Source organism: Pelmatolapia mariae, linkage group LG16_19 (genome assembly GCF_036321145.2).
Source record: "Pelmatolapia mariae isolate MD_Pm_ZW linkage group LG16_19, Pm_UMD_F_2, whole genome shotgun sequence".
NCBI classification, from domain to species: Eukaryota; Metazoa; Chordata; class Actinopteri; order Cichliformes; family Cichlidae; genus Pelmatolapia; species Pelmatolapia mariae.
The window spans coordinates 27537873-27565720 of NC_086241.1; the positions used below are offsets into that span (position 1 = coordinate 27537873).

A 27848-nucleotide genomic window follows, 5' to 3' on the forward strand; every position below is an offset into this window, starting at 1 on the left:
TCTGTCTGTAATGACAGTATACTCGAAGGACGTGAATAATTTCACTAGTCTGGCCCACTTGAGATCAAATTTGCCCATATGTGGCCATGAAGCTAAATACTCCTGTTCTTTGTAACAACAAACTGTAAGAAGCTACATACATGTTACAAATCAAATTTTTAAAGCAAGAGTTAAGCATGAGCTCCTTATATTCAAACATCTGTCTGAATGTAGGTAAGTTACATAAGACACTAAATTAGGCACAGAAATTAGGGTTCTTTCAAGTGTTGAAAATATTGCAACTTCCAATGATGTTATCCTATTTTTAAGTAACATCAACCCCCTAACTTTTAAACTACCAAGTTTAAAAACTAAGTTTCAGGAGGTAATACACTTTTTAAGCAAAGTCAAACTGTACAAACTTTTGAATTCATGTTTCTATCAATCAGTATGGAACTTCTGTGTCATGTTCCTTTTATAAAGTAATTCACGAGAATCCAAGCTGGTTAATTTAATTTATACATATATTTTACACACAAGGACAGTGAAAGAATTTACAAATTCTCAGTTCATACATAAATGTAAAACAAGAGAGAGCTGTCCAAATTACATCATCTATAATACTGTGTAGACATGTTTTAACATTAGCACAGGGGAACTCAGGGGAGGGGAAAAAAGGAGAAAAGATACAAAAAATATGTATATCTGTATAAATATAAATTCAAGAGTAACAGAATTTTATCACACATTAAAGACAAGCAAAGACTTTGTAGAGTAAAAACACAAAATGTAAAGGATACATGAATAAGTCTTGAGAAGAAATCAGAATAGAGGACATAAAGTCAGTCAAAGATTGTCAGTCACTACTCTCAAACCTTAAAAACAGAAAAACGAAACATATCCAAGAAACACCTCACACACTTTGTGGCACTCACACACTCGGCAGAGAGCCATGGCTGTAATTATAAAGCTTTTTTCGTTAAAGGAACAGTTCATCCTGGTCAGTGTGGATTGGCAATGCAGTCAATGATATTTAGAGAAGTGTTAGATGTCTGGACCAGCTGAGAGAGAAAAAAATGAATGGGGAAACAGCAACAGAGCAGCGACAATCTCAGTGAGGCGATGCATCACCACATCATCTGTGATGGATCCCATTTTATCAGCTCGCAGACAAAACTTTGGCTGTGTTTACACACACAATACTGCTACTCTACCTTAAACCACCACTGGACACAGTCATAACAAATAGCTAAACTATGTTTTGAACAATGCAACAGATGATTAAATCTGATGTGAAATTTGAACTTTGAACTATCCACTTCGGTCTGGAGAAAGAAAAACAAAAAACAACCAAGGAGCAGCTTCCGAAGTTTAAACAACACCTGAGATGTAACACTGTACAGTGGTGAAAACCCTGTTTCCCTTTCCTAAAACAATGCATAGCAACTAAAAAAGTTACAAAAAAATAATAACTGAAAAAAAGCTATCTGAATGCTGTGTATTGACCATTACTGTAATATTCTTAACATGTCAAAACTGTGCATATGATCATATTGTAAATAACCTTGTAATTGTCATCTTTGTATGTTTTTTTTAAAATCATGGTTAAAGATGGTCTTGACCCATCCGTGCACTCCAATTTAAAATTTGATTCATTAAAAAAAAAAAATAAATAAAATCTACAATAAACAAAGCTCTAGATTAGCAAAACAGCATTACGGCTATTTTTCAATTTTTTTAAAGATATTGCAGTAATATTGCACTGTTGATTGTTGACTGTTAATTGAAAATCTGATCTGCTCATTCTAAATTAAAGAGTGACTGTCGTGTGTAAGCACAGCAAGCGCTGATGTGAAATAGAGCACACTCTGTTACCTTCCCCCAATCAAGAATAACAACAGGTATAAGAAGTCTCTGAAAATTATGACCAAAGTAAGAAGGCAGTCGTTTAACATTGTGTTGCTGGTATTAGAAAAGGCACGTTTACAGGGAAAAAATGCAAAACAACAAAAATCAACTGTAACAAATCTTATCCACACAGAATCGCTCGAAAGCTGTGACCTTTTCAGCGTCCCCAGTCATCGAGAGAAATTTAGAATACTCCTGGAAAGTTTGGGATTAATTTACCAAACAGTTCAGTTCGGCAGAATTGCTGGCTGATTGTCTGTAAGCAAGAATGTACTGGATGTTAGCGTCATCTGATGAGCAGCAGTCCAACACACAACATGGCACTGGTCTGTAGTAAAAAGTACAGAGTTATACACACAAACACTTGAACTTGTGGTCATTTTGGATAAATAAAAGAACATGTACCAAAACACTAACTCTTTGTTGAAGTTGTAAATAGAGAAAGCTATTCATATTCATATTCTTTTTTTCCTCTGAATTTCCCGAAGCCAACTTTCCTCCCTGCTCTTCATCTCCTAACTCGATTCCATCTCTCTCTCTGAAACAGAAACACTTCTGACTCCCCTCCTCTACACTCAGGGCCAGCCTGGCTGCAGCAGGAGAAGAGCCTACCTTCGAATGTGCTGCGACACTTATCATCATCCACACCCCCACGCTCGTCGTCGAGTGGCGTCACGCACTCTGATATTCAGTTAGAAAGGCACTCAGCTCGTTACTTTCAAACCCCAGACACACTTAAGTCGACACTTCTTTCACCACAACCACAAAAAACACATGTAATAACAATTATAATAATAATGTAAATAATATTAAACACAATAATAAGCAGCATGATGTAACTGAAAAGAGAATATATATATATATATTTATATAAACCAATATATTTGTACATTTCAGAACTAAATTTTTAAAAGGATAGTAAGTGTTTAGAAAACTATATATAATGTTTTTTTGTATTGCACATAGTCATACTATCACATGTTTGGCTGTTGTAAGGACATGTTGCTTTGTTTTGTTGTTTTTCTTTCATGATATCCTCCAGATCACAGGAGATTGGTTAAGTTACAATTTACAAAGTTACAACTGTCGGACTGATCTTTGCTAAATAGCTGTACAAGTGTGCATCTTAGTGAATATGTGTGTGTATTTGGAGCTTTGATTCTCAGTCCAACCCAACTAACTAAGCCTAATCTGACCCAACAGATCCTGTATAGATCAGGGGGGTTCTCTTAATTCTCTTGAAGACTGAGAAAATATGTGACGTGCTAGCAACCTGCTCCACAGTAAACAGATAGTATAATTTCAATACAAGAGCTTCTTTCATCTGATCTAACTCAAGAGAAGAATTTACTGCAAACTAAACCTGGCTTGACTTTTAGAGCCCAATTTAGAGCCAAGTTAGGACAGAAACTCGGTGACTGGAAGCATTTTAACAACACAAGAATATTTGTAACAGAAAACTGAGTTAAAAAGCATCAGGCTCCAAAACATTACACTGAGCTGAAGTTGGCACAAAATGAGGCAGGTGTGGATATATAAGATTCTGAAAACTAACTGCTGCAAAAAAAAAAGGACACATTTTTCTCTCACACCACAAGAATGCAACTCTTTTTCTGTGGGCGAGTGTGTGTCAAAGGACTCTGGAAGAATTTCTTTGTCCACCTAGTGTGAGCCAACCTCTTGAAACCTCAATATGGACACTGAAATCAACCTGAAATCCAACATCCCTACACTACTGAGCTGTGTGTGCGTGTGTGTGCGTATGCGTGTCTTTGTAGCTTATTTTGCAGCAGCTGTGAAAACAGGCGCAATCAACAAGTAAACTGGTTCCACTCTTCACATTGCTGTGTCAAATATTTGAGTGTAAAGCAGCTCAGTTAGAACAGGAAGTAGATCCTGTGTCTGAAGGTCACTGTGGAGGTGTTTTAATTGTCCGTAAGACCAAAGGTGGAAGGAATGGGACAAGAGGCTCCTGGAAGAACCAGAATCTCCTTTCGACCAGTACAGTGTCTGAGTCCTGCTCTCCTGACCACCTACGCTTCACCCTCGATGTGGGTGCTCACACCTGCCGTTTCTTGGTCCCAGATGAGGGGATGTTTTGTATATATGCATTCCACAAGGGGGCAGTGTTCATCTACCCTGTTCTTGCAGTTCAACAATCACAGAGACACATGCACACCTCTACATATACATGAGAAGAGAAGTGATAGGTGGGAGGGTCATGAGCTGAATGACGAGGGCAGCTAAGAGACACGAGCCACTCAGGAAGACTGTCAGCATGCAGCTCTACACATACACGGGCTCACACCCCTCCTCCTGCTCTCCTTCTTCCTCTTCATCTTCCTCATCCTCGTCCTCCTCTTCTTGTTCCTCCTCCTCGTCTGGGCCCATTCCGATGGCTCCAGGTATGCTTAGCGACACCTCGCTTGTCTCGAGCGGTTTAGGGTAGCGGAAGGGGCAGCCGTTATCGTCAAAGAACCTGCGGAAGGTAAACTCATAGAAGGCGTGCTCTGGGTGCTTCCCATGAGGGGAGCAGAGAGCATCCAAAGCCCGGGTGCTGTCCCCGCTGTCACTCCATGCACCGGGACCACCCTCCTCCTCCACTGGGTCAAAGTTGGATGTGTCCATTGGGTGGGCGATCTTGGGCCGGTAGGGGGCCGGCTGCTGCCGCAGATTGCTAGAGAAATCCACCTGGGAGAAGAAGGGGTGGGCCTTGATCTCACCAGCGCCATTGGCACCCAGGCGATCCTCTGCAGAGCAACACAGGCGACCGATGATATCGACAGCCTCTGGGCTCAGTTTGACCTGGGCGGGCACCTGCAGAGTGCTCTCCCAGTTAATGACCTGCAGAGCCGCGAGACAATGCATGAAGTTAAATCAACAGTAAAATATGACCCAGCTCTTGTATACATACTTAATAATTGGAGAAATTCAATGCAACAGTTTTGACTTTAGCTTTAAAGTCAATATCTACACTGACAACAGGATCTGAGTAAGACAACGTCTCTACAAGGTCCACTCAGCTACTGTTCTGGAGCTGAGAACAGTCGCTGAGAAAAACACAACACATTGTATTGTGTTTTTCCACAATACAATCAAAGGTATATAAGATTGTGGAAAAACAGATGAACCTCACGAAAAGCTATAGCGTAAATCTCAAAGTGAAATTGTTCACAGCCAGATTATTGTGTTTCCAAAAACATCTGTGCAGCTGTATATATACAGTGGGCCTGACTGAATAGACTCAATGACTGCTCATTTACTGGATGTACTTTCGGTGGCCAAGCCAGTTTTGAGATATGAGGCAAAAATTGGATTCCAGCTGCTGTCACCTAAGTTGACTGTAATTCCACTCTATCTCATTCTTCTTCTCTATTGTTCACAGAATTTCCTACTCATGGTTTAGGCTGCATTTTCATTCACTTGTCTTTGTGTCATTTTTTTGTGCCATTGAATTTAATTGCTCTTACCGAGCCAAGCGAAGTGAACAGAAGGAGGAAATGAAGAGCTCCTAATTTGACGTCTAAAGGACAGCAAATGCAATCTGCCACTGTTTAACTGTCCTGGTCTGCTGCAGCTGATCTGATCCAGTCACATCAAACTGACTCATTAGGTCACCAATTAAAATTCAAAATAAAAGCAGGGATATCCTCCCTCTTCACTGACCTTAATCTGAGTCTCAGTGGGCGTGGGGGCAAGGAAAGGCGGCTGTCCCACCAGCATCTCAAACAGGATCACTCCCACACTCCACCAGTCACACAGCTGTGTGTAACCTGCACACAACACACACATCAGATTAACTGTCTAAATGCTTTCTTAGAACACAACATCCAGTACAATCAAAGGTGTGTCAGTCATCAGATACTGTGCAGTAATTATGCTTTTTATTCTCACACACCTTTGCGCAGGAGCACCTCGGGGGCGATGTAGTTGGGCGTCCCCACCAGGGAGTGTGCCAAGCAGCGTTGGTGCTGTCGGTTGGCGCGTTGCTCCAGTGTCATCAGCCGGTCGCCACACCGGCAGTTGGATACATCGTCCCAGAAATCACTGGGCTCCATGCTGTCTTGTCTAATGTGGCTCCCTGAAGACAGAAGGTGAGAGCAGACGTTTTAAAGCCCCACAAAGAGAAGGATATAATACCACATCGCCTGGTGAAATTCAAATTTAACAACCTGGACAACTGACAATACTCTTGGCAACTGCTCAAATTTGGCACCTGTAAAATCTGAATGCACCTACATGTTCATTTAATTTTCCCTGAACACGTTTGAGAAAACACAATCAAAACCTGAACTCTCTCTATTAGAAATCACCAAGCATGAGTTGTACAAGAGTTCAACGAAAATTGTGTGCATGTCTGTATTTGTGCATGTCACAAACATCAACACACTAAATCCACACACGGTGTCTTCGTAGTTGAGGGAGCATGTATTTGTATGTCTGTATATTCAGATAAAAGTGTCTCACCCTTCTGATAGTACTTGGAGTTGTGTGTCCAGCGGAAGCCTGTGCACAAACCAAAATCTGTCAGCTTGATATGTCCATCCAGGTCAATGAGGATGTTGTCTGGCTTGATGTCGCGGTGAATAAAGCCCATCTTGTGTACGCTCTCGATGGCTAATGTCAGCTCTGCCACATAGAAGCGTGCCAGAAGTTCAGGGAAGACCCCCATTCGGATGAGCAAGCTCATCATGTCTCCGCCGGGGATGTAGTCCATGACGAAGTAGAGGCTGTCACGGTCTTGGAAGGAGTAGTAGAGACGCACCACCCACTCGTTGTCCGCTTCCGCCAGGATATCGCGCTCTGCCTTCACGTGAGCCACCTGCGTAACAATAATCCTGATTTAGCCTGTTGCATAACATCTTATCACAATCAGTAGTGTCCACAAAGACACAAATGTGTTGAACCGCTGTTCTACAAACATAGAAAAAAATGTGTAAATACTTTTATACACCTGGTGAAAATGCACAGGGCAGAACTCAAAGGCAAAAGGAGTGTAGTAAAGCAAAAAAAAATGCATAAATTCACCTGGTTACGATTAAGGACATCTTTCTTGCGCAGTGTTTTCATGGCATAAAGTGCACCAGTGTCGACTTTACGTGTAAGACATACTTCGCCAAAAGCACCTATGCCCAGCGTCTTGATTTTGACAAACATGGACTTGTCCATTTTGGCACGGCGTAGCCTGTTATAGTTGGACTCTTTCTGGTACAGCATCTTCCTCATTTGTTCTTGCTCTGCTTCGGAAAGGCCGGCCTGGACAGGAAGAAGAAGAGAGGTTGAAGAGGATCAGTAAAGGGAAGACATAACGGCTGCTTCAAAAGCAGCCTTAGAAATAGTTTAAGGATGAGATCATTTTTCAACACTGATTAATAATGACCAAGAAATGGGGCTTGAGCTGAATTCAGTGACTTGACCTTTACTGCTTGTTTAACTCATTACATGACTTAACTGTCTGGGTCTGGCTGTGGTGTTTTTTTCTATTCTAAGAATGCCTTTAGGTCACAGCAAAAAAAATAAATACATTTTAAATGCAGAGGCCAAAGTTCTGATTCAGGACAAACACATCAAACACAAATGTGAAGTCATTTCGAGACAAAGATCTTACTGTCTACAGCAAAGTCTTGAGGGAGAATTCTTGGCATGACAAGCTCTTGCACATCACTTCTCTGTGCCCATCATAGTTCTCAGCTAAAAACCTGAAGGCTTTACTGGTCATTTTTTAGGCATTAAAATTTTTCTTCAATCTTGAATCCTGAGCATTTCCCAAACCACACTGATGGGATTTTTTATGATTTTTTTTATCATCAGCTTAGGTTTCTTTAAACATACTTTGAAATTAATTTGTAAATACTCAGAGATTGTTCAAGACAGCCTAATCTTCACAGTAAATCATTTGCTTCTATTATATATATTCTACATTTTACTTATCTAATGCAGTGCAGGATGAAAAATGTTCATCTTGTCTTACCTTGGACATCTCCTGTTCCAGCTGAAGCCTGCGGTTGAGTTTCTGGTGGTAGGTCTTCATCACATTCTCTATGTGCTGCTCCATGTAGAACTTGAAGGCAAAAGGTGAGTAGCTTTTGATACGTGACTCCCTCTTTTCCTCATCTTGTCCATTTTTCCTCACGGGAACAGGGGATGTCTGGATCTGCTTCTTGTCTTTCACTGTTTTTTCTCCCTTCCCCATCTTTGTCTTCTCTTTCACTGGCTGGCTCTCCTCAGCCTTTCCACTCCCTCCGCTGCCACTGTGAGTACTTCTTGCAGCAGGGTTGTTGAGGTCCTGAGCTCCACACACACCTGCAGCTCCTTCCAGGGCCCCCGTATCACCCGCCGCCCCAGACATTAGGAGGTTTTTGGGGTAGGGTGGTGGTGGACAGCGTGGCTCCTGAGCAGGCTCGAGCGGGTATGTTTCTTCTGGCATGTAGGGCAGAGGCTCTGATGCATCCTGGGCCTGAGCAGTCATCCAGCCAGGGTGACATGGTCCCACAGCTGTCTTAGGTTCTGGCCTCATTACACGGATACTCTTGACAGGCTGCTGGATGGGTGGGGATGTTACAGCTGTGATGGTATTAGGGGGGCCCAAAGAAGGATCCTGTTTCCCATTAGCAGGTGGTGCAGCCATCCCAGGCCGGACAGCATTTGGGCCTGCAGAGCGACTGTTAAAGGAGTTAGTTCTGCTGGGGACACGCACTTCACCTCTGAATGGGCCCTGGGGCTGTGGCTGTCTAGACTGAGGGGCCCCTTCAGGACCTGGCGGCCCTGCCCAGGGGTGCTCATAAAGGTCCAAGTTGAGGCTGGCCCTAGAAGGTGTCATCAAGCCCTGGGGCAGATCTGAGAAGTCAGGGACCATGGCCACAGCACCTGGGGAACGGGACATCATGTGGACTTGGTGTGAGGTGGGGCTGGCCTGTCGAGGGTGAGAGTGAGGGGCGAGGTACAGGTTAGCAGGATATCCTCCACCTCCTCCCGCTGGCCCATTCTGACCCATGCCTCCTTTCCCTTGCATATTGACATAATTATCTGTGGGTGACATGGGGGGCGGTGGCATCTTGTTTTGGAAGGAAGGGGTCCTCTTGACTCCATAGCCTGCAGACTCCATCATGTGTGTCCTGGCATGGCTGTAGTCATAGTGTGGGCCTGGGACAGGGCCACCTGGTGGTTGTGGCTGGAGCTGTAAAGGCTGGCCAGGCACATTGTAGCTCATCATAGGCCCATGCTGCTCCATACTGCCAGGGTAGCCCTTCTGCTGTGCCCCTGGGGGGTACATAGTGTTGCCTGGGTTGCTCTGGGTGGCCATAACAGATGGATAGGTACCCATACTGGGAGGCCGACCCAACGGGTTTCCCATTCCAGTGACCTGTGCTGCACCAGACGGGGGCATCATGTAGTTCATAACAGGTGGAGCATTCATATATGGTCTGGGCATCTCACCCTCAGGGCCATAACCTTTTGCCCCGTCATACATAGAATTCCCCAGTTGATGATACGGAGGCATGGCACCTGCTTCACCTGAAGCCTCCAATGCAGGCCGGTGGTCCATTGAATTTGGCATGCCAGCTTTTCCTAGAAGGTGCAGTTTAAATATATGTAGTGAAGAGAAACTAAAATCTACTAGCCAAGTCAATTTGCTCACATGAGGCTGTATTCATACCTGGGGAAGTTTGCTTGATGACACGAACGATGAGCTCATTCCGAGGGTCGAGGTAACTCATCTTGCTGATGTACTCTAAAGCTGCTTCAATGTTCCTGCTGCCCGTCTGCTTCAGCGCCCGTATCGCCATCTCCTGTGAAGAAAGCAGACACACAAACATTAAAAACGCGCGCACACACACACACACGCACACACACAAAACACAACAGTACTAGTAGGTGCTCAAGCACCTGCATCCTCTCCACTTAGGGTCACATACCAGTGATTTCCTCTGCCAGACAACATGCAAAAACAGTAGGGGGCTGAAAGTCACTCACAAATTAGTTACTGGTTTTTGTATTTTGCAGTGAGACAGATTTAAAGCAAACACAGTTTCTCTCTCACACACACACACAAAACAGAATTTTTAGAAATGAAAAGACTGTTAGTGAATATACACTTATTCAAAGAAAAACTCTTTCAACTTGGACATTTATCCTTCTGCTGCATGATCATTTGTATTTGGTTAAATTTTTTTATGTGTATGATTCATAGTCGTAAGCAGTGCAGCAGGGTGTGGTCCTGTGTTCAGAGGCACTAACAGAGCAGCTTCACTGGGAATGACCAGTAAGAATTTCTTCTAATACAGTTTATGTATGCCTCAGTTTCATTTCAAACCAGCTGCATAACCCTTACATCTCCACAATGTCATATTTTACATTTTAGAATTCGTTTGGTCTTCCTACCCAGGTTTGGTTTATTTCTGTTGGTTTAAAAATAACATTTGAATAAGACTGGCTGTTATGACATATGTCACCTTCTTCATTTAAAACCTTTTTTTCCTGGCTTTTCTCCCTCACAATTGGGGCGTGCAGAGTTAATCCCAGGCCTGGAGACGTGTGCTCAGACAGGTGGGTCACTATAAAAGCCAACGGTATGTAGGTCACCAATGTGAAAAATGCTGGTTAACCACTTTGGCATTTTCTATTCATCAGTTGCCGTGTAATTTACGATTGAGACACTGCAGGAAAAATGCGGAGGAGGGAACAAGCAGAGAATTCTGCTCCAGTCTATGGCAACAATGCCAATCATTCTCTTGGTTCTTCTATTACATTCAAGTGGGACTTCTTAAATGGTTCTCTGCTCAGACTTTGATTTAGAGTGTAGAAACCCACAATGATTGAATTAAAGATTCCAGACTGCATCACCTCTCAATATCTGCATCACGTCTAAGCTGGAACAGAGTGTTTCCTTAAATAACATTACTCAAAATCCAGGCCCCAGTGTAGAAACGTAATGCAGTAAAATCAAACAGACCTGTGGTCACTGACCCTGTGCACAAACTATTAAATAAATGAAAGAAAACTATACACATGAATGGCTGACAATTTGCTTTAATGCATAAAGGCAGTTAGAGAATGACCTGAACTTTCTCAATTTATGACCTATGGGAATCGTATGAGACTGGAAAAAATCCCAGTGCGAGACTTTAAAGATGAAAAGGGAAACACGAGGACCAGCTAACCAGAATATCAGTGATATCGCAGCTCATCCACCTCACATTTCACAGGTTACTGCCCATAAAACAACACATATGAGCTTTACCTTGAGCAAAGTTTAGTTTCAGACCCATGATCATTGTGTGTAGGTGTGATTGAATTCTGACCAATCCTGTAGGAGGAGTGGCAATTTTTGTGAGTGCTCACTGGTCCCTTGGCCAGACAATCTAAAAATCAGTTGCAGCAGTAGCTGGAGTACAGAACAAGCCAGAGATTCACTAAGGGTGTCTGCCTTGGTCAATATGCCAACTGCATTTCGTTACCTTGTACTTGTGACATGTGCAATGACAATAAAGTTGAATTCTATTCTATTCTATTCTATTCTATTTTAAAGTGATGTCACAGACAGTATTTGCACACCTAAGTCTTTAAAAGACATGGGCACGTGTTTCAGACTTAGCACTGGGCTTATCATTGAATATCAGAGTTTCTGTGACATTGACACTGCATGATATTAACTTTTAAGGATGGCGTTTAAGAGAGAAAAAAAAAACTGCCTAAAGAACATGAGAAAAAAATAATGATGAAAACTGGGAGTGGCCCTGACACTTTTTTACATCTGTAAATGGCACTGTGAATACCTGAGGATGTACAAGAACACTGACCAGTAGCCTGGCAAAAGATCCAACATGACAATGAGCCTAAGGACACTCCCAGCACCTCGCAAGATGGAAAAAAAATTAACTGAACTGACCTAAACCCAATGTTCAATGATTATAATAGCTCTGGAGTATTATAAACAGATAGGTGAAGCAAGATAACTCTCCAGCAAAGACAAAAAAAAAAAACAATTATCTCAAGAAGTGGTAGAATGTTTCTCCATAATTATCTATGCCAAGGAGGATGGACATAAAGAAAAGATGTGAAAGTAGTGGGGAAAAAATTTAGAAACCTTTGCTTAGGTTTCTAGTGTAAGTCTTGCATTTCTGAACAGTCATGATTTCATTTGTCATGCAGAAAAAATGACCTAAAATTCCAGTAAAGCAATTACTCGAAAAGCTGATACAATCTAGAGTGATTAAATGTGCACAAACGCAAGCACCCAACCCACTTGTTAAACATGATATCTGTTACTGATACACTGCTTTTTCAGTCAGAGGTTGCCCATTATACAGTCATTATCTTGTTTGTTTAATTGGCTTCAGTTAACCCCCAGCAGGGCTTGAATAGTATTATCCCAATCTCGCTCACGCTACGCCCGGTTTGAAAACACAAATCCTCTGCACCTCAATACGTGCTAATTATTTTAAAGAAACCAATGATACCACAAGATCATCATCAGTAGCAGCATTTCAACAAGCAAATCCCTACATTTATAACGTCTCAGTTATTTACTTGCTGATTGCAGGGTAACATCAGGGGTTTTTTAAAATCCCTCCTGATGACAGCTTTCAAAGTAAAAGATGATGATGATTTATCGTCGTGAACTTAACACTGTCTTCATAACCGTAAATATGCAAACAAGTGGGACAAAAATCAGAGAAAATCTGAGAAAACAAAAATTTCTCCTTCCTTCTCCGAGAGAGCAATCCACACCTAGATGACTAAAGTCCCCTCAAATGACATATGATCTCAGTGCAAAGACATGTGAAGTCAGACGTCTCAGAGCAGAGCAGGCGCTCCTACTGACAACATGAAGGAATAGCAAGTGCGTCTTCTCCCCTTTTCACCTGATGATAAAGGCTAATGAAATACTTCCTTTGGTTGAAATGACACAATGCTGAACGACTCAACTAAAAGACTGTGCCATAGATGTAAAGCTGGTTTTTAAATATATATTTAAACTATGATGTTGTGACAATTTGTCATTTAAGCCTTTAGCCAATTACGAGTCATCGTCGTATTTAAATAACTCTACTGTCATTTTAACATATACTTAATCCGACCACCCCATCCCCAATTTTCTTTGTTATTAATAATTAGTTTTAAATATTGTTCGAAATGTATATCTCATCTAAAGTCCTTTGAATGCTGTCCTTGTTTGAAACATGCTATACAATCTATCTATATGTAACACTCAGACTCAGACTTGTCATGGTTGTCACTGACACTAAACACCTTAAAGGGAACACTGGAGGCATTTTCTCGGAACATAAAACAAAGGAAAAGCGTGTAATCGAACATCAGAAGCAACAAAATACGGCTTTGTCTGAATGGAAGGAAGGAAATGAGGAGATGAGAAAAGTTTTATCCCCGAGGAGCCATTTTGTGACCCTACTTTCTGCGGTTTCTCAGACAGACTGGCTGCCTTTATTTGTCGGGAGCAACCTAAATCAAACATACTAAATGGCTTAAAAAAATGGGACCATGCAGCAACTGTGGGCACGGTTGTCTTTGAAAGCCAGGAAATGCCAAGGCGACACACTTTCTATGCCCACGGTATTGTGTGTTTGTGTACGGCATTCATCTCTGTATATGTGTGTATAAATAACACTACTGGATGCAACGTGCACAAACCTCCTTTTCTGTGTCTCCTCCCTTTGCATGCACATAACTTTATGTGCCTTAGCTTAAAACTGACCACACACACACACCAATGTTTATACTTTGTTTCCTGTGTATGTGTGTGTGTTACATTCCTGCATAGCCAGCAGAGAGTGTTGGCTGCCAGAGCCGCCCAGTAATGTCACTTTTTATCCTTCTCCCTTCAGTCTTTCTACCTTGCGCACTTTTCTCATGTAGGACTTTTTCTTTAAACATTCTCTTTTTCTCTCCAGGAAGGAGATAAAGTTAGTATTTCTCTTAGTTATAGGCACAGAAATGGACACAATTATGGAGTGACAAGTGGAAAAGAGATATAGAAATCAAAATGTTGAGTGTTTGCCTCTTTCCTTGAGTGGGTGTGAATGCATTATCATCAGTTACAGAACTTGCAGAACACAAAACCCCTTTCTTACAACCAGGGAAGGTGTGGGGTTTCCAACATTTTAGAAAACCTTAGACAAGTTCAGTGGTAGTAAAGTTTGGGATATTCTCAAATCAACCTAGAAGAAATGACCCATTGCCTTTTAGCCGTTTTAAACAGCTGCACTTAAATACGGTGAACAGTCCAGTCAGATGACACGGAGATGGATGGCAGCTGCTCTTCAAAGGTCTCCAATGCATTCAGCTTATTTCTACACAAGACCGTGCACACGATAAAACATGGATGAAGCTTCTGGGTTGGAAAAGTAAGGCTAAAGCGTAAGTGCCTTAAACCTGCTTTCAATTCAATTTATTTCTTTTTTTTTTATAAAGTGCCAAATCACAACAACAGTATCCTGGGTGTTTTATATTGTAAGATAAAGATCCAACAATACTACAGACAACACCCCTACAATCAGAGCACCTCCTATGAACAAGCACTTAGCGACAGTGAGAAGGAAAAACTCCCTTTTAACAGGAAGAAACCTCCAGCAGAGCCAGGCTCAGGGAGGGTCAGCTATCTGTCGCGACCAATTGGGGGTGAGGGGAGGGAGACAGGACAAAAGACATGCTGGGGAAGAGAGCCATTTAATATGAAGGCCACCAGATGGCGATAGCTGCGGTTGTAAAAACATTTCCAGCCTATATAGAAGTGTATGGGAAAACAGTGTTTGACTTCTGTAAATATCTTCCTGCTGAGTTTTTACTCACTCATTTGGGGTCAAATTGAATAATAAAAAAAAATAATTCTGTAAATCTTGGCCATGAAAAGTTTAAAAATCTTGATAATATTTATTGTGCGGTTAGCGCTGTTTCCTCACAGCAAGAAAGAGTTCGACTCCACCATCTGGGCGGGGCCTTTCTGAGTGGAGTTTGCAAGTTCTCTCCATGTTTGCGTGGGTTCTCTCCGGGTACAGCATCCTCCCACAAAGAGATGCACTTAGTGGGGTGAGGTTAATGGGTGACTCTAAATTGCTCTTAGGTGTGAATGGTCGTCTGTGTCTCTATGTTTGTCCTGTGTAAGATTTGAGACCCGTCCAGGTTGTACTCCGCCTCTCACCTTACAGTAGCTGGAATAGCCTCCAGCCCTGCCACGACCCTGATAAGGACAACCGGATGGATGAACAGATGAAGGAAAAGAATAACATTCAGAATGATAAGTGGTGAAACCCATTAAAGGTGTTTCCTTATCCACAGTCATCTCCATTTCTTCAAAAAATTTAGCTTCTAAATCATGTAAAACAGTTTTTTTAATAAGCCAAAATATTGAATACAACAATAATTGAAACTCAAACAGCTGTGAGACAGAGAAAGTGGGATATGCTGAACCCTCAATACAGCAGTACTCTGCTTTTTTGGATATTCCTCTGTTTAACAATGCTCTATGTTTGTGTATGTGTGAGTGTGTGCGTTAAGCAGAGGCGGGCCTGGTGACCCTGGCTGTCATGGCGACAGATGTTCGTTGCTCACATTCCTCAGCTCAGGAAGCAAGAATTCAAGCTATTTGCAATCTGGATGGGCTCTCTCCCATCTCGCTCCTTTTCTCTCTCAGTTGAAAATATCCAGGCCACATTTGCACCCCTGTCATAATGGTTGCAGGCCGCAGGCCGCCGAGTTATCCAAACGCATAATCACCAGCCTACAAACTAGACGCAGACACACAACCTGCTGTGACACATTGACAGAACAAGCACAAACAACACAAACAAACACTGTTTTTCCCTGCACTATGGTGATTTGGGAATTTTAATTATCATTTTAACCCATTTCTGAGACACACTGCAGTGGAAGACCCTTCAAATCTAAGCCATATGGGAGATATTTTGGAGTGCAGTGCAGATGGGACATGGGGAGAGAGGCGTCCATGCCTCATTTTTGCATTGAGGGCTGTGAAAAAAAATAATTCTGTCCTGTTCCATCATGCAAAAAACTGCTTAGCAGAAACAACAAATGCACCACAACATTTAAGCCGAGTGACGCCTTTCTTACCGTCATTATTACAATGCTAGCTGAGGAAAGCCTTTTTTCTCTACCCTAGCATACAAATCACAAACACAAGCCACACTGCATCCAAGTCACGTCTTGCTGGCCTCATCACAACATAAACACTATCATGTATGTTTTCTCAGACGTTAATATGCTTAGCCAGTTCCCAGACACAGGAAAAGGCCTGTGAGGATGGCCTAGAAGTTTAGAGGAGAAAAACAAAAATCGAAGAATGTACCTCCCCCCCCGCCCCCTTACTTCCTTTCATTCCATTTCATCTCAGTGCCTTGCATTCCTCCCCCACCCTCGATCCCCCTCCAAAACATTTCCGCCTATTAAAAAAAAATATTATTATGTAACGAGCCACATAGCTCTGTAATTTGTCGCTGGAAAAGACATGAGAGATGAACAGAAGGAGAAGAAAGACAAGACTAGTTGATAAGAGCTGACCTGAAAAAAATATGGAAAAAGAAAATAGGAGTAGAGGGGAGGAGGAGCTTAGCAGCTCAATTCAAAATAGAGCAGTACTTATGGCTTGTTAATGATGCAAACAAACAAAGCAGTAGTATGTGTGCACAAGCAATGAGACACTGCAGTTTATACTTAATATGTGGTTAAAGGTTTTTCACAGCAGAAAAAGCATACATGTAAAGACACTTAATGTTACTGAGGCATCATTAATGACGTCTACTTTTCCTAACACAATGTACTAAAATTTCTAATGTGAAAAAGTGCTGCAAACATTCACCCACACAACATGTGAATGTGGGCAGTCAGTCAGGCAACAACTCTGCTAATGTCTGCTTCAACTTAGGATTAGGTGGTGCAAAGCAGCTGCTCAATCGGAATCTGTCGCTGCTTAATATTCGAGGGTGGTTATGAGTGTCAGGGGACACAAACCAAATGTGAAGAAGCAACAGTCTTGCAAGTGTGCAAATTCATTCAAAGATACTTTACAATCCCTTTGTAAGAATGGAATATGGTGAATTTTAACAACTGGTGGTACAATATTTAATAATATTTAATATTCACCAGACGAAATCCTTTAAACAGATTGTTTTTAGATATGACATTCAAATTCTCTTATCCATATTGAATGTCATGCACGTGTCCTCACACTGTGGTTTTTTTTTAGTAGCACGTGTTCTCAGTGTGAGAGCCGAAACTATGCTCCAAGCTCAAATGACCTGTCTTTAAAGGTATATCATTACTGATTTTACTTCAACTTGATTTTACTTTGACTTGTTTCTGTAGATTTCTGCGAGTCTCTCTGTGTTTTGTACTCACAGTGTCTGACAGACAGACCAGAGACAGAGGAAGAGTAGGAGAGGAGAGGCGACATGTTGGGTGGTGACTTGGCTGCAGCAGAAGGAACTGTTCCACCCTGCTGCCATTGAATGTTCACTTCCTGTTTGTATTGACTGGGCCCACACTGCAAAATGGTGGTAGCAATGGTCATCTAGGGAGGACTGCAGAAGCCTGTCAGTGTTTTTTGTGATAGCGTCCAAAATAACTTTTCTTTTTCCAAAAGAATTTTTCTGCTAGGCCAATAGGATATATATATATATATATATATATATATATATATATATATATATATATATATATATATATATATATATATATATATACATACATATATGTATGTGTGCATGTTCAGACCCACCACCACCACTACCACAAAAAAAACCCCAAAGACAATTTAGGCTGTTTTTGTTGGTGAGAGCATGTGACATTGATGGTTTAGATACCCAGCTAATAGCTAGCTCATATTTTAAGCCCATTGAAATTGTTTGTTTTAGCAGAACAAGGAATCCTGTACACTTCAGTGTTTTCAATGTAAGCAAAAGATAAGTCACTCTAAAAGACTTTCAGATTTTGAGTATTCTGAAGTACTAAAGTTAATTATAGTTCCACAGGCTTCCACGCTAAGACCAATTCTATTTATATAATACATGCTCACCTTAGGCACTATTATTCAAACCCACAGCATCCATTTTTGTTGCTATGCAGATGATACCCAGCTTTATCTATCTATGGAGCTAGATGACACACACCAATCAGTTAAACCGCAGGAATTTCTTAAAGATATAAAGACCTGCTTCTAGATTCGGGGAAAACTGACGTTATTGTAACCTGGTGGTGCTATTTTGGCCTCCAGGAACACTGTGAGGGATTTTGGAGTCGTTTTTTGACCCAGATATGGACTTCATCGTGCATATTAAACAAACATGAAAAAATCTTTCTTGCATTTGCACAATATCTCACAATTAGAAAGATCCTGTCTCTGTGTGATGCTGAAAAACTAGTTTATGCATTTATTACTTCTAGGCTTAATTAATATAATACATGATTATCTGACTGTCATAAGAAGTCTCTGAAAAGCCTTCAGTTGATCCAAAATACTGCAGCTGGAGTCCTGACAGGGACTAGAAAGAGAGTTTAGATTTCTCCCATATTAACTTCACTGCCTCCCTGTTAAATCTACAATTTAATTTAAAATGTGTCACCTCAAATCACCTTGAAGAGACTGTTAATGTGATTTGGTGCTATGCAATTAAAAGTGAAGTTATGTAACAACATCCAGGTAAAGGTTTTGAGTTCAACTTGACTGACAGAGTCTGCTTGAGAAAATCTAAAATGTACCTCAAAACATCAGCAACTAAATAATCTAGTCAAGCCTGACTAGATTATTTATCTAGTCAGGCTTATTTATTTATCTACAATCAGAGAACAGCCAAACCCATCTGTTCTCTGATTGGATAGTTAAATTTGTGATTGACATGACATTGGCCAATCAGATGAAAGGAAGAAAAATAGGGTCAAAATTCGTACTTGTAACTTGAAACTTGAGTGCAGACTTTCTCACGTATTTTTTGGCTAAGTCCACACACAAATCTTTTTTACGCACACACAAATTCTTTTTACACATACAAATCTTTTTTACACACACACAAGGCCAGTAATGTTGTGGGGATGGAGCTGGACTCCCTCAAGGTGGTGTCGGAGAGGCGGATGCTGTCCAAGATAAAGACAATGTTGGATAACACCTCCCACCCACTCCATGACATGCTGGTCAGTCACAGGAGCACGTTCAGTGAAAGACTGAGATTACCGAAAAGCGCCACTGAACGACACTGTGGCCATCTCCCTGTACAACTCATCCACTTAACACACAGTTTACTGCAACAGCTACACCCTTCTTGCACATGTTCTTTTTCAGCTATTTATTAATAAGTGACTTTTATGTATATATATATGCCTGTATATATTGTGCTATTCTTAGTTAGTGTATTGTCTGTCTCTGTTAATGTTTGTTTATAATGGAGCACTGTAACGAAAAATAATTTCCCCTAGGGATCAATAAAGTATTCTGATTCCGATTCAAATTCTTTTTACACATACAAATCTTTTTTACACACACACACAAATTCTTTTTACACATACAAATCCTGATTTACAAGTACAAAACTGATTTACAAGTACAAAATATTTATGACCACAATTTGAGCCCATAGAACTCCTATCGAACCACGACTGTAGTTCCAACAAAAGAGAGTGATAGTAGTGGTCCGAATGACTCGGGTAATCTTTAATGGGAGACTACTTGAATATATCATATTTTTCTTCTAAAATCTAGTTGAGGAGACTATAACAGCATCTCAACTCAAAGTTCTGCTTGAATAAATGTACTCAGTATGAGTGCCATATCACCTTAATGAACATTTCCCCCAGGCTTGTAGTTTAGAACATACTCGCCAATGAAAATATGTGAGGCATTCTTGCCATCCTGTTGGGCATCCAACCAAGGAACCTAAAACCTGACTTGCTCACTTCACAAAGTTTCTGTAAACATCATGGACTCAGTTGTGGAGTGAGATTTTCTCTACAGACCACTGTAGCCTTGTTGGGTATTAGTTATTTTAGTAGTTCCTGAGAAGGAACTACTAAATTTAGGTTTAAGATACAAACACACACCCAATGTCACACTTTCATGACATCAACAACTGCCATGTGAATTATGTAAGGAATTAGCAGCAACCTCAAACAACCCAAAAGATAAGGTGCATCAGCTTAAATGTGCTGAGAGGCCTGTAGTTCAGAACTCAGTGCATTAGGAGGTGGACACCTTTAGGATATGTTCTAGTCAGGACCCAAGACATACACATTTTATAATCTTTAGTATTTTTTTGTCAAGGAACGAAAATAAGAAAGGAAACTCTTACAATAACATTTTTTTCAGACCTTTGAGGTCCATATTGTATGATCAAGCCTAATAGTTTTCAGCTGGAGTCCAGGTATCTGTCTTCTGTCCTCAGCCAAAACATGGAATCTGATGTGTTACTAAAAACTAAGATGTCACATGAATATTTCAAGACAATTAAACAAACTTGATGGATTTGGTTTCTCAAAACTAGAAACAAAACAGGCAACAAAAAACGTAGCAGCTAATAAGTTAGGTAAGAAGGATTATCCAAATGTGCAGCCTTACACCATAACAGTTATCACAGTATAGTTACAAAACTGACATTAGCGGACCAGTGAAACAGGTAAGAGACGAACAGACAAATGAATTGCTGTGCCCAGTTTAACTCTAATGTATCACACATTGAAACAAAATACAGAGCAAAGGTCCCGCTATCAGCGAATACCTGACATACAGGGGATGTTTGGCTGTGACAAGCTGAAATCGATTTGGCTGCATGGGGCATTCTCCCAACTCTTTTCCCTTCACATGTTGTGTATGGGCTTGAGTGGCGCATTCTTCACATACCGTGCTCAATCACAGGGCTCATCCTCAAACTCTTTAACCACACATGTAGCAAATCTTAACTGGACTCACTGTATTTTGTGATGATGCGCTGTGATGTAATCATCTGGCTTAATCCCCCCAAAGCTCATCTCTCTCTTTCCAAAGAAATCTTTAAAATTTATAATAAAAATATGTCTAAAAAACAAGAAGCTTTACTGAGTGACTTGGGTGAAAAAGCTTGAACTGGACTCCTCACTTCCCATGGAAACACTCTCTCCTCACCCTGACCAGACTTTTGATGGAGTACTTGCATTTCTTAAGTGGGACAGAGCCCATTTAGGAAATCCACCTGGTATTTCAACATTCAGCCCACTGTTACATAACCGAGGCACTATACACTTGGCTAAGCAGACTGCATTGTATTTTATCTAAGAGCACAAAGCATCCCTGAAAGCTTCCTCTAGAAATTCCTGACTGACAGAAAAAAGTGGGTTTGAACATCTAAGTCAAGTGGGAATGGCGGGAACCGACACTAATGACACCAATGACTAACATATTCAAAACTGTTTAAGGGAGTCTCGTGATTGTTTCACAAATTTAGCACATTTATTCAACCAATACGTCTGGTCTTGAGAAGATCATAGATTCAGGTAAAACTGAAGTTATTTCGCTATGACTGAGGTTTTTTTTTTTTTTTGGGGGGGGGGGGGGGGGGGGGGTTGATAAAAAAGAAATCCAGCTGAATTCTAGTAACTTAATGTCACCTTAAAGCAGACTGATTTACAACACTGCTTGCAATGCATTAAAATACTACTGATACTAACCAGTTTATTAAGGTAAGACAATTGCACGACAGAATCACCCATCTGCTCCCATAACAAGGCCACATACTGCCGCTGGAAACACTCCCTATCTCTACAACTCACCTTGTCACAACCAGCGTTCACCAACTCCTGCAGCATCTGCCGGTTCACCTCCCCGGCGCCTGCTGGGTGTCCTGATCCGGAGGTTGAGCCGGACTCAAAGGGCTTGAGGGACTTGCGGATTTCCCGCAGCGCATTCTGGTAGTTGTTGAACTTCTGCGGGGGTCTGAGCTGCTGCTGTCGGCTGGTTGTGTCTTTCCCGCTCTTGGAGTCTGCCCCTTTGCCTCCCTCATTCCTGGAGCTACTGCCATGTAAAGCCTGGCTCACCAGCTTGGCCGGCTGCTTCAGGCCCTCCTTGATCTCTTGAAGCCTCTGCCGTGTGTTTCCCACATACGGGGCTGCGGGGAAAGTCTTGGGCCTCATGGCCACAGTGCACAGGGCAGGCACCTACTCTAAAAAGGGAAACACGCACACAGAAGCACACACAAGAACACACTCACTCACACACACAAACTGGCACTCACTGCCCTACAACCCTACGAAAGATTCCCTTCAAGCTTGCTGACCTAAATAGATAAAAAGCCTCCAAGAGCACAGATTGGAGGCACAGGTTTTATGATCCCTACTCTATGTCCCTAATTTTTTTCTATCTCGCTTTCTGCTTTTGATTCCTGCTCCCGCTGCGGTGGATGAAGGTGAGGCAGGAATACTATAGGCATTACATGGTGTGATTTTCAAGGCTCAGGTTCCAGCTTATTCCAGGAAATGCAGCTGGTCACAAGGGCATCGTGGAGCCAAACGATGATGATGCCAATCTGCGCCTGTGGGTGAAGAAATGAAGTTAGAGCATGAAGACTGGGCTTCCATATCCCATTCAATTTTATCTAGATTTTCTAAAAATCAAAGCACATACAGTAAAAAACTGTTAACAACTTTAGAAACATGTGAGATCACAAGATACCACACAAAAGTAAGATGTTCTGCACCAATATAAAGTGAAGTAATCCTCGTGGAACCAGTTAGACCTTTTGGAGGTCAAATTGACTATCAGCACTGCATATGTACTCTCACATACTTTTATGCATAATCCAGGAATGCTAGAGGTTAAAAAAACACCACCTGCCCCCCACCCCCATCAATGCATAGCTATGATTGCACAATTCAGCCCCTGTCAACGCATGTCTCTGATACTTGGTCATCGGTAAACACCCATCTGAGAGCACGGAGCCCCAGCATGGGGTCAACACAAATGTCCGACACTCCCTGCATCAGCGCCTCTGCCTTTTATGCTCCTCTGTGATCTGACATATGACGCTGTCTGACAATCTTATCTAGAAGAACATGCTCTGCAAGAAGGTTACTCCGCCAGTGCAGATGGGCTTTCTGTCCAGAGCCTCAACTTTACAAGCTTCTCATCTAATCACAAATACTGTACAATAGCACAGTAGACCTGACTTGGATCATATTAAAGAGGTCAAGACCATTTGGCAATACTAGATTTGATTAATATCATACTTATGTCTCACATTAGTCAATTTATGAACCATATCAGTTGAGTTAACAGCTTATATATCAAATCAAACCGTTAACGAACTTGAATGTGTTTGCCTCGGCCTTTCTTTTCTTTTGGTTCCACGTGAGTAAATCTCACCTTACTTGGCATAGCATTACCTCTGCAGAGGAGAGACCCTGAAGCTGACAGGCAGCTGGGTTTCCTGTCTAACTGAGAAGCTCACAGGCTTCAAATAGTTTTAGAGAAGCAATGGCAGGTCTCCAGATACCAATCTCACCAGCACTGAAAAACTGCTAGATACAATCCTCTTCTGGCAGGTTTCGACATGGCTGTGGTTTTCAACTCATGTCTGCAATTCCAACCATTTTGTAAAGCAATCATCTTTCAATTGATTGGGTTCTATTTCAAAAAGTCTTCTTGGCAGGTATTGAATTACACCTGACAATTATCCTGAAAAGGAAAAATTACTTATGGGCAATTTTCCTCTTTGCCTAAATAAAATAGTTATTTTGTCTATGAGAACATTTTCTGTACTTGATCTACACAGCTATAAAGAGAAGCTGCAGATAACCTTCCTGTCTATATGCATAAACAAGGAATGAGTTATGTTCACCACATGCTTACGTATTAACAAATACCTAAGGGCTTTCATTATATAACGTACAGCGTGATGGATTGAGGGGGAAAAAAAGCGACTTTCTGCAGCAGTCTGACCAAGACCAGTGATTATTTCTCCTCCCACAGACCAAGGAGATCAGCAGGTCATCGTACTATTACAGTCAACAGACACGGACACAGAGCAGAACGTGTCACTGTTGGTGAGTTATTATGAGCTCGTAACAACATTACATCACGAGAAGAGTTGCTGTTTGTGTGCTTTCTAAATGTGAATCATTATGCTAGCTGCACAACTACTTCAAATTCAAATTTAACAAAAAAAAAGGGCGACAAAATTGCTTTTTATTCTAACGGACAAATCAGAGACATCATAATTCTAAGCTCAAATTTAAGCATAGACAGAGTAGAGGTGCGAATCACCAGACATCCTACAATACTTACTTATTTGGTTTGAGTATTGCAGTAACATATATAATGATTTATCATCTTTTTTCAAATTCAATTATGTCCTCCAAGTTAAATGTTGTCAATATGGATTTTATCCAGTAAGATGAAAAGTTATCAAAATTAGTTATTACTATTATTATTATATATTTGTGTTTTTTAAAACCAGCCACAGAATGTGAAACAATCCACAATTACCAGGCAGCCACCTATTTTTTTATTTTGTAGATTCAAGAAGGTTACGTCCTATTTTTACTCATGACTGAGTCGTGTGTTTGTTCTCAATTAGCAGAGAGCAGATAGCTAAGTATGTGCAGTATTGGATTTTTGGAGTTTTCTGGTTGAGCTGATTTACTACAAGTTTCCCCGGCTGATGTTATCTCAGGATCGCGGTAGTATTCCCAGAGCATTTCATTCCCCCCCCCCAAATTTTCCAATTTTTATATAACTAACATTTACGTATAAAACTTGAGGGAGTATTTCATCTTTTTTTAACAACCTAAAATGTTTTATTTAATGTCTAAAAGTAGCCAGTTGAGCATCGGGTGGATTCTCATTTTTTCCTCCTCAAAAACCATCAACATTTGTCTCTGAGATATCATGACCACAACTTTTTTTTTGTACTTACTATAGCTGCCAAAAGAGATCTTTTAAAGCAGCAAATGACTTCAATTTAAAGAAAGTGTTTGCAGATACCAAATTAAACATCCAGACTTTTCCATCAGTTTCAAATGTGCCACAGCTTTGATTCACTGATAAAGTAATATAGTCTGAAAACTTTGAAGCGATGGTGATGCAACATACTGAATTCTTACACTATCCCAGAGACTCCCGTGTGTCTGTGTGGAGGTACAGAAGAATACCTTTAAAAGAAAACACACCAACTAAAATTTACAAGTCAAGTTTTGGTCTTAGGCAATGCCAAACAGAATCCACCCAGTGCTGTGATATTCTATATTTAGATCATTAAAAATACATTCTTAACAATATTATCTTAATCTTACATCCCTCAGCGCTACTACCAAGCAGCTGCAGAGGAAAAAGCTTCCAAACATAAAAAGCTCTTGAACTGCATCCCCAATCTCCTCCTCCTCCTGCTCCTCCTCTCTAGCAGTCTCCATCCCTTTGGGCCATTTAAGGAGGACACAGCCCTCACTGTTTGTACAGATCAAACTTTGCATAGACAAAAACATGCTTTTTCTTTTTACACTGCTGGGTGGTGGGGTAACATGGGGCCAAGCTCCATAAATGTTGCCCCATCTCCGAGATCTCTTGCCTCCATTCCTGCGATGCTTCAGGCACCGTGTCCAAGCAGTGAGCATTCCATTCCACAAGTAAGTACAAGTAAAATACCGCAGCTCAATCACGGGGCAGTACGCTGACCAAAATAACCCAAAACACAAACTACACGGACAGTATCTGTCTATAACTACAAATCTGTAAGAAAAAAAAAAGACATGACTCTGCCCAAAACAATGCTCTACACATAACCACCCCCATCACTGAACCTTACTCCTTCTTTGACCTAACCCTAAACCTAAGATGACTTAAACTTCATGCTACACCAACGGGTACTGAGGAAAACTAGTGAAATAACCTGCGACATAAATATTTTCTCATCAATTCCTCAAATATCCACTTTAACAAAACAGACCACTGACAATGTTCTAATCTCTTTTTGGTAAAATAACTTTTTTGGACTTTTTGACTTTTGATGGCACATGTGACACTTTAAACGCATGTTTCAGGTTATGTCTTCGTGGACATGTGTTGTTCATAACAAACTTTAGCACACTATACCACAGCTTTGTTTTTGGTCTCACCAAAAACAAAGCTGCCCACTGTGATGCTAAATTGGGAAAGCATGCATTCTGCAATCTTGGACCCCACAGAATACTGAACAACGCGAGCAGCTGGCAGGTTAATATTAATAAGATTGCCTCTAACCTGCCTGATGGATCTGAGAGAATGTGGACGGTCATATCTCTGCTGTGTTTGGGAAATTACGAAGCAAGAGGAGGCGGAGGTGGAGGAAAGAACACAACTTCCTAATGGGCAAAGCTGGCCAACAACTAAGCTTTGGGTGGAGTAAGACAGGGGGTAGAGGTGGGTGGGACCAACTCAGTTAATGTTGCAGGACACATCACAAATGTGCAGGCAGGGACAACAGTTGATGGAAACTGGCTGCAGCTGTGAGAGCGCAAGTGTGTGTATATAAGAGGGAAACAATTTGGCTCTTTCTGTGTGTATCTGATGCACTGCAGCTCAACCCCAAAATCAAACCGATATGTTTTCCCTGTAGCCTTTCGAGTCATCTACCCATCTAGATTGTTTTTGTGTGCATGTAGCCCACTTTTGCACATTTGTCCCTTTAAAACAAATATGGTAGTCGTAATAACATGTAATAATCCCTGCATACTTCTTACAATCCACTGTGTTGACAACATCACCACCAAAGCATCTGTTTGTATCCCAGTGGTTCCTTTTTGACAGATACCTCTGACGTGCATGACACCACACTGCTGCGCCACCCTAGTCTGAGTGAAACTGGTCTGATTGTTTGAAAATGTGACCCCCCGCTACAGGACAGACTGGCAGGAACACCAAGCGTCCATTTAAAACATGTGACTTTGGTTTGCATCACCCAGGTCTGCTGTCACTGCTGAACTAATCAAAGCGCTGGACTGTCTTGACAGACAGAAGTGTGTCAAGCAGAAAGAAAGAGTGTGGGTGAGTGTGTTTTGGGGATAGTAGTGTGCTACAGTACACCTGAATGAAACGAACTGTTGCATCAGTGCCAAACTATGCAGGCCCTGAGAGAAGTGAAAATGATAGAATCAAATCAGATGACTCCATTTTCATTTTCAGATACAATATAAAAAATAAAAAAAAATCTGACCTGTTATGAATTATTTTATTAAGCTCAGTTCTTATTAACTATGAATCTGTTCGCTCACTTTAAACAGTGAAATGAATGCAGGATCTTCTGACTAACAGCATCTACAAAGCATAGCTTCTGTTACTGTTAGTGGTCCTCAGAAGAGGCACAAGTTAGCATGCCCAAATAAGATGCAGTTACTTTAAATGTACACAAATAAACAAACATTTAAACATAGACTAAACCCTTAAAATGAATTCCCACATTTGCACCAAAGCTTTAAAACTAGTGTACAGTGATATTTGTATAGGCATAAAGGTCCGGAGAGCCCTGTTTTAAAGCGCTGGGGCCTTCTCAGCAATATCCCAGGCTTGAGTTGGGGGCTGAGAGCAGCAACACATTCCAATGCAGGGAGAGAAAAAAATGGAGGCAGTCCTGTAAGCTCCAAAGAGGCTCAAACTTACAGAAACTTCCATTTCGTTTTCCATAAGCCTCGCTATATAACACACCCATAACGGAACGTTTTGCTCAGCAACAAGTCGTGGAAATAAGTCACACCACCACCACTCCCCTCCCAAAAAAAGCAACTCTCAACTTACCATGTGATAGAAGTGGCGAGAATAACTCAATATGAAGAGAATAAATTCCGTTAAACGGCAACTTTTTTTCTTTAAAGAGTCCGGTTCTCGGTTGTTGAGCGCGTACACCTAGCTCAGTGGGTAAATATGATGAAATGAGCCTCCATTTTCTCCCCAAACTCCAGGCAGGATCAGAACTTCAGCACAAAGTTGGACACTCGCTGCATTG

General features: G+C 41.3%; 1 protein-coding gene across 1 annotated transcript; it reads right to left on the minus strand.

Moving 5' to 3' along the window:
- Positions 1-485: 485 nt before the first annotated feature.
- lats2 (large tumor suppressor kinase 2) lies at positions 486-27837 on the minus strand. The gene is made up of 9 exons (XM_063497411.1): positions 27641-27837; positions 21652-22409; positions 9545-9677; positions 7859-9456; positions 6916-7143; positions 6355-6709; positions 5786-5968; positions 5554-5660; positions 486-4731 (listed from the first exon to the last, which is right to left on the minus strand). The coding sequence occupies exons 2-9, from the start codon at positions 22009-22011 to the stop codon at positions 4174-4176; spliced, it is 3522 nt and encodes a 1173-aa protein (XP_063353481.1). The 5' UTR covers positions 22012-22409; positions 27641-27837; the 3' UTR covers positions 486-4173.
- Positions 27838-27848: the final 11 nt, after the last annotated feature.